We start from the raw sequence: 7918 nt of genomic DNA on the forward strand, positions 1-7918 counted from the left end.
CCAGTATACTTTAAACTCAGCTCCATTAAACTTTATAATGCCATTATCATTGAGTTATGTCACACTGCAATTCTGGTAGCTAGTTTTCCCTATGCTCACTTTTTTTAAAAAGTATACACACCAAGAAATTTATTATTATATACCCTAGCGTACCAGGAAAATCAATCCACCATGCACTTTAATAATATGAGAGATTAACACATTAAGAGTTCAAGCAAAATACACTTGCCCTGATCATCCTCTTCTTGCAGGTATCTTGTGCTAGGCTTTTAGACCCCGCAGTCCAAATATGTGTTAATATGCAAATCCTACTCCCTCTGTCTACACAAAACCTGGTATCTGCAGAGAACATCGAGATCAGCACCTCAAAGACACAGAGCTCCAACAGTCTGAAAAGTCTAAACCCCATACTTCATAAAACCTCTTTTTGCATTAATCTTCAAATGAAACATGCTATTTATTTTGCTGTCTTTAAAAAATTAATAATGAAACCATTAACATTCAGTTTTGCAATACTCTCATTGGTGGCACCAATTAAATTATTAAAGCAGGCACGAGAAACATGAATATTTAACTCAGTCCTGATTTAACTGATTCCTGAATTTGCGGCATGAAAAAATCAGTGTAGCAGAAGCTGGGAATTCACTGAAGCCTCCCGCTTGCCTGTTCACACCATCATGATGGCTCTGGAGAGCAGCCAGGCCACACCATCGTGCGGCACACCTCACCGAGCATCACTGCCGAGAACGGTCCCAGCCAAATGCTGAGACACCGTAGCCGCACTGCTTTTGCTGAAAACCCAGCTGAATTCTTAACGTAATTGCTCCTCACATGGCACATCTCCCCGAACAGGTTTGCCACGTGGGCACCAAAACACCGGGAGGCAGCAGGACGAGCTGGGGACGTGTGGGAACAGCCGCCGGACGGGGGAAGGTGGCGGAGCCAGGTGAGGCGTTCCACAGCGGCTGTTCAGCGCTCCTCACGCCGTGACTGAACACTCCCAGCTCCCTGCGAGCTGCCTCCGCTGCCTGCCTGGGGCCGGTGGCATTACAGACACCCACGGAGCCGCTGCTGGCGCCGCGGCCGAGCGAGCCTCTGCACGCCTCCACAGCGGCACGGAGACCGCAGATACCCTCATCTTCCGCCCTCCGTTCCAAAAAGCTCCAGGCTGCATGTCCTAAAAAATATAAACCTCTAGGACACTCATGAGGGTGCCCGTACTGAGCGGCTGAGGTAGGGCCGGGGTGAAGGGCAGGACAACAAGGGGGGCACGACAGGACTCCCGAGGGGCATCAGCCACCGCCAAGCACCAGCGGCCTTTGCAGCCCGGTCTGTGCGCTGCACGCCCACGGCCGCTCTGCGCCGCCACAGGCGGGCCCTGCCCGGCCCCGGCGGGGAGGAGACAGCGGCGGGAGGGCGGCGGCGCTGCCCCGGCCCCGCAGGCCCGGCAGCCGGGGGCGAGCGGCCGAGCGGGGCCGCGGCCCGGCGGGCGGCAGCCGCAGGTGAGCGGGACATTCCCGGGATGGGCGCCGCCCCGCTCCGCCAGCCCGGGCTCCGGCGCCGCCCGGCTCGGCGGGAGGGCCGCGGCCCGGCAGCGCTGCGGGCGCGGGGCCGTGTCCCCCTTACCTCCGGGGACACACGCCGGGGACCCGCCGTCCGCCCGGGGCGCTGGTTCGTGGGGGTGGCTGCAGCGGTGAGGAGGGGGGTGATCGCGGTGCCCTGGCCGCGGCCCTGGGTGCGCGGTGCAGGCCGCGGGCGGTGCGCAGGTAACGCCCGGGCTCGGGCGCGCCCCGCGGGCAGCTCCTGCCTGGCGCTGCCGGCAGCCAGGGCTCGCCCGCTGCGTGTGACGGTGCCGAGCGGCCAGGCGGGCCCCTGTGTGCCCCACCGGCAGGGACACTGGCGCCCTGGCTGCTCGGGGTAGCAAACAGGAAAACGCATCCTCTAACCTGCCCCTTGTAAGGGCCCCCCTGCAACAGCAGCTGGAAATTTTCAGGGAGATCACCGAGCTGAGGTTTCCTTGAAACTGCCACAATCCAATATGTTCATAGCATCTGGAAGCATTTTGCCTTAATACACCGAGTTTTGAAGCTGTGTGGGGTATGCTCTCGATGCTGAGTACAAGGATACCAACAGAAATAAGTCTCATTAGCTTGTTACTGGTTTCCAGAACACATAGCAACAAATTGCATGCAGGTGGTTAGAAGTGATGTTTTTACTGGTAAGTGAATACCCTGACGGGTAAGCAAGGGGTTAGTATTATAAAGGAAGAAGGTGAGAGTCACCTGTATCTTGCTGCTTGCCTTTGGGAGTTTCAGAAGAGCTTGCAGGGACAAGCTCTCTACATTAGATGTGCTTTTTGTAAAAGTAATGTTTTAGCCTGTGTATCACTTCAGCTGAAATCTGCATTCTCTCTTTATACAAAGGAAACATTTTGTTTTCAAAAATTGTTTGTATGGGCCTCTTACTAATTGTACCTTAATTTTAAGGGAAATTGGATGGCAGAGTGAGAACTGGCTCTTCAGAAGAAGTCGTGGCTGAGGATTAATAACATGACTAAAGAAATGCAGGAACTGCAGAAGCAATGGCACTCCATGATGCAGACCATCCACAGCAATGCAAATGTGGGTCTGGATTGTAATTTTACATGTTTATGAAGCTATTCCTTTTGTAACTATCAGTATATCACACCCTGATTTATTTAAATGCACTCCCTGTTTTTTAAGTGAACACTGTGAGGCCTGGGGGAAGGCCTGTCCTCCCACACCTTCAGTGTGTGGGAAAGAGGGAAGCCTGTTCTGCATTTTTGTGTTTTACTGGCATAACCCTTTGAGATAGTAGAGTGGCATTTTAGTGAAATGGTTGCACTGCTATAAAGAGAACTAAAACTACAATGCGTTTCCTTAAGGGAAGGAAAACTGCTACAGTAAAATTCTAGTGTATAGCTATGACTGCCTCTGTAAAAAGATTTTTTTATTTACCAGTAATGTTATTAAATTCTTAACAACTTTCTAATACAGACAAGCCTGCACTGTACTTAGATTCAATAAATGAGCAGGTTGCAGATACTACTAAGCCATGGATAAAAGTAAAGTTGAGCATTTTTAAATGTTGCAGATTTTTAAAATTAACAAATAGAGGTCTCTAGTTCAAAATAATGGTTGCCAAGACCCCAGTGAAAGCTACAGCTAGACTGAATTATTTTTTTTTACTTGTTTTCAGATTGGTTGCTTTATTGTGGGTTTGTATTTTTTCATAATTTGTGCCAGAATAGAACTGTGAAGTCCAAGAAAAATATGTCTGTTGTTGGTAGAATTATATTTGCCCTGAAGTTACCTAAATTTGCAGCAAGGCCCCATGCTTTTGAAACAAAGAGGCAAGAAATGCTCCCTATTCCAGCTGCAGGCTGACAGAAGATCTATCCTACCTGTGGTTCACTACAGTAGCAGTGATCTGTGAAAGGTATCTGTGACAAGAGATTAAAAAAAATCTGAAATATTTTTCTTTCATCTGCAGGTTGTTGCCTTTATGAATTCTCGCGTTGGCCAATATTTAGATGACCATCCTTTTGTTGCCTTATCACTCCTGATGTTTATTGCAGTGTCAGCTATTCCTGTTGGGTTTTTCCTGGTTTTTGTTGTTACAACAGCTGTAATGGCCTGTATTGGTGTGATAGTCATGGAAGGTACTGTATGCATGCATGGATGTACTTATCTATTCCCTTTTAAGGCGTGTTGTCTCTTTCCTTTTTAATTTTTCCTTCTGGAAGTCTGAGTCCTAGCAATTGAGGATTTCTGTGTGTAGTCCTCAGGTCTCAGCAGTAGTAAAACTCTTAATACAAGAATAGTAATCTAATTAAGTGTAGTTTATACAGGGGAAATCCTCTTTTCCTTTTCTAATCTCAGCCATTAGGATATGCCTAAACCAGTTATCTTGAATATGCATAGCTTTTACAGAGGCTATGCCAGATGAGTGAAGAAGATGGTTTTCCCAAATTGTTTGAAACTGGGGTTGTGGTAGAATGTCAGCTCTTCTATTTGTACATAGACTTGTTTAAGTAACAGAATGATGTTTTATTAGGTGTTGTCATAGCCATAGGTGGCATAGCCCTGCTGTGTGTGCTGTGTGGCCTGGGAGCCCTGTCCTTGGGAGTTTCTGGAGTGCTGAGTGTTTCTTACATTGCACTGTCAACTCTGGTCAACTACTGGTGTGCATCAAGGTGAGTATGGAGGTCTTGATCAGAGTTTCAAACTCTGCAATTGTGCTATTGCATTCATTGTTCCATGTTTTTTCTAGATGAGCCAGTGTTGCTTAGCTTACCAATGCTTCTTGAATGCTTTGAATCTTGGGCTGCCCTCATGGTTAAAATGCAGCACACATCTGTTTGGTCATCAGTAGGTATTCTAATGAGCATTAATTCATGCCTTTTTGTCCTTTTTGAGACAGGGAAGCATAAATGGTTTTTAAATGTGAATGTGCTAAAACAACATGACACTAGGCAGTAAAATACACCTTTATCTTATTCTAATGCGTTGCTTTAAACATCATTAAAGCCTGCTGCCAAGTTGAATTCTGTGTAGATGAACCTTCCAGTTTTTCCTGCATGATGACCCAGCTATCTCTGCTTACCTGCATTTATAGAGTAAGGGAACAAAATTCATTGTAGATTTGAGCTACAATGGACAAGAGGTAGGCAGAGGACAGTGTGGTCAAAATAAAAATAACAGGTTTTGTAGGATACTGCACTGTGTAAGTTGCCAGTTGTGCCTCTCAGGACTTTGGGCTTGCAGGCCTGTTTCAGTCAGCATTGCCTCAGCCAGGCAGCAGAGAGCAGGAGGCAGCAGCAGGCTGTGCTGGAGTGCCACCTGTGGCCCCCTGAAATACCTGCCAGGAAAAGAACCACAGTAATCACTGTGCCATCGGGAAGAGCAAGAAGAAAAAGCACAGATGCTCTCTTGTAGGCTTTGTCAGTTAGCTCCTTCAGCACAGCCATGTTTGCACAGCTCTTGAGGACACACAAAGCTGCCCGAGATGGCAGGAGGGTGACAAAAGCATGGTGAAAGGCCCAGTTCCAGGGCATGCTGCCACATCCACAACACTGCCCACCAGTTCCAGAAGCCTTGTATTTTCCATAGCATATCCACATGCACAATCCATCCTGCACACCAGCCCTGTTGAGGTACAATTTGATGTTAAAACAGATAATACCGTCTATTTTCATGTTCCTCTGTCTTTTGATAGAAGTTTAGGTAGACCAGCAGCAGATATAAACCTGTCTGGGACAGCTCACATTGCTCAGCTTTTTTGAGCAAAAAGTTAAAAGACACTCTTAGGGAGGAACAGCCAATTAAACCATTCTTTTCTCATGTACACAGGGGTCAGATGAGGAAGCAAGATGTTAATGGAAGTTTACCACAGAAGCAGCCTGGCTTGGATCTTTCTGCCAATACTGGAAAGAGTGAATAAGTAGGTTCCTTCCCACTTCATAAGCACTTAGCTGTACAATCCCAGCATTTGCTACGTAATTGTTTACTCATTAAGCATTCAGTCATTGTGTACTCCTGGAAACTGAGGAAAATCAATATACATCTTACACTGGCACTGTAAAAGGGATTTTAAGAATAACCAAGAAGCAGCCGTGTAGTGGTAAGAGTATGTGCATGATGGAATGTTCCATAGAATTTGGTATAGGGATACAGTAACACTGAATAGTGTTAAGTCAATGGCAAGTAGGTGGACAGAAAAGGGGAGGGAGATACTTCTCAGATACTGGAGTTCTGAACATACTCTTTAGTACATAGCAGCAGTCATTTCGATACAGAAGCATCACAGTTCAGAACAGTAGAAACATTTTGAATGTGGAAAAATATTTGTAAGCCTTAACAACCTTTGTTAAAATAGTATGAGTACACCAGGCCAATGCTTTATGTTCATTATAAAGGGAAAAGTGGGTTTGGCATATGTCGTGGTCTAAGCTTTTTTTCTCCCTTTAGATGTTGTGTTATTCCAAAGGGATTTCCTTGCCTCATCATATCAGGGGTATGCTTAGGTCTTCTTTAGATATTATTTAAATTGCCTGGTTTGCTTCTCAATTGTAGCTTTGTATGTTATTTAAACTTTTTTCATTTTTGCAAATGTTATTATATTTTTAAGCATTAAGAAAGTATCTAACTATATTAGTTTAATAAAGTGCTGTTTGTTTAACCAGATTGTCTTGTTAGTCTGTTTTATTCTACAGTAAAAACAAATTTTTCACATATTGTTTTAAGAAGGCTACAATTGGAGCTGAGATTTTCTCCTTGAAAAAAGTATTTTATATGGCCAACATTGCTAAGCCACAAACTGCAGATTCCTTTATAGGCATGAGAAGGAGGAATAAACACAGATGTCTAAGTTAGTTTTATTTAGTTTTGCATAAACCAAACTGCTACTTGGCTACACCATGGTCACAGAGCCTACCTGAGCTGTTATGTGCTTCACACAGTAGTGGTGGTAATAGTTTCAGCCCCTAGGCTAAGCTGGCCCCACACTTCAGCTATAGAGTGAAATAATCCCCAGAAGATTTCCAGGAGCCCTTTCTTTTAATGGCACATTAATTCAGCAGACAGTACAAAGCCACATACCCAGACTGCCCTCAGGCAAGGCTGCCTGCAAGAGCTTTTCAGGAGGCACCTCCAAAGACAGAGCAATAAAGCCCTTACACCTGCCTGAAGTTACAACACTCCAAATCTTTGTAGCACAGCTCATACATGACTACACAGCTAAATCCTTTCCCCTCATTTTCCTTTATGCCCTCATCTTCTGAGGGGAAGAGGCATTACTTAATAAAATCAGCAGACACTAAACTAAGTTAATCCAGTCCCACTCAGTCTCACCCAACATGAACTATTTCCCTCTGCATTTTAAGTTTATTTTTCATTATATAATTCTTCCTGTCACCAGCACTTAGCAGGAGCTGAAACTGTGATTTCTCAGTTACCTACAGGTAAACATGGAACAGTTCTGCTCCTGCTGCCCTGACCTTTGCATGCTTATCAGCTTCTCATTTCAAGGCTTCTCACTGTGTCCTTTCACCAAGGGCTGCTTTTTCTGCAGTGCCATCACCAGAGTAAAGTTTTCAGTTGAGAGATGCTGAAGAAAAAACTAGGTCAGCATAGAGTAGGTGTTTTACTGGAGACAGTAATGCATCCTTAAAAGGAGGGCAGAGGTTGTTTTCTTCTTTGAATTATTAAAGACTGCAGTAGACCTAAGGAGTCCTTAGCAAGACAGGCTGGGGCAATCCTGCCAAATCCCCTTTTTCTCAGTTGCTCTCAGCTTTCTGCAGAACACCACCAACCCCCCAAGAAGCTGGCAGGAGACTCCCACCCCATGGCCCCATTCCCAACCAGCTCAGCCTACTCAGCTCTCACAGATCTGGTTCACTTTAGGCATAAACATGCCTTAATAGGCAGCCACTCTTGTGGCCCCCAAACATCCTGTGTCTAAGGAGATCTGGAGCAACCAACTGTGGTATGGCTCCTGAAGCAGCTGCTTGAGCTCAGGCCAGAGTCAATGCTGCCTCCACCTGCAGCAGGTTCCCTAATTCCTCTGCCTTCCTGCAGCACCATCATCCCCACCTCACCCTGCCCTGTGGCAGAAGAGAGAGACCTCTTCCTGAATGCAGGAAAGGGATATTTTTTATTTGTAAGACAAGCTTAAACTTTCCAGATAACACATTTTAACAGGGAACAGAGAGGCAGCAGCACACACAGAGGAGGAGGGCTACAGGAAGGAATTGATGTGGCTGGACTCTAGGGTAAATTATGTACAAAATAAGGAACACAATCCTGTGTTTTCCTTGATTTCAATTAAGAGTCTTCATTCAAAGCACCTCTGCAACATCCCTAAAAAGCATTAAATGAGCCACCCTGAGAGAGCTATA

General features: G+C 45.8%; 1 protein-coding gene across 4 annotated transcripts; it reads left to right on the forward strand.

The window, feature by feature from the left end:
• The first annotated feature begins 833 nt into the window (after positions 1–833).
• LDAF1 (lipid droplet assembly factor 1) lies at positions 834–6204 on the forward strand. 4 transcript variants are annotated; one of them, XM_068206918.1, is made up of 5 exons: positions 834–852; positions 2487–2621; positions 3514–3682; positions 4078–4216; positions 5373–6204. In XM_068206918.1, exons 2-5 carry the CDS (start codon positions 2550–2552, stop codon positions 5461–5463), a joined length of 471 nt encoding a protein of 156 aa, XP_068063019.1. In that variant the 5' UTR covers positions 834–852; positions 2487–2549; the 3' UTR covers positions 5464–6204. The 4 variants fall into 4 exon arrangements, with proteins under 4 accessions (XP_068063019.1, XP_068063018.1, XP_068063017.1 ...); XM_068206917.1 differs by lacking the exon at positions 834–852 and adding an exon at positions 914–1233; XM_068206916.1 differs by lacking the exon at positions 834–852 and adding an exon at positions 1388–1502.
• Positions 6205–7918: the final 1714 nt, after the last annotated feature.

The sequence above is a fragment of the Anomalospiza imberbis genome, chromosome 16 (genome assembly GCF_031753505.1).
Source record: "Anomalospiza imberbis isolate Cuckoo-Finch-1a 21T00152 chromosome 16, ASM3175350v1, whole genome shotgun sequence".
NCBI classification, from domain to species: Eukaryota; Metazoa; Chordata; class Aves; order Passeriformes; family Viduidae; genus Anomalospiza; species Anomalospiza imberbis.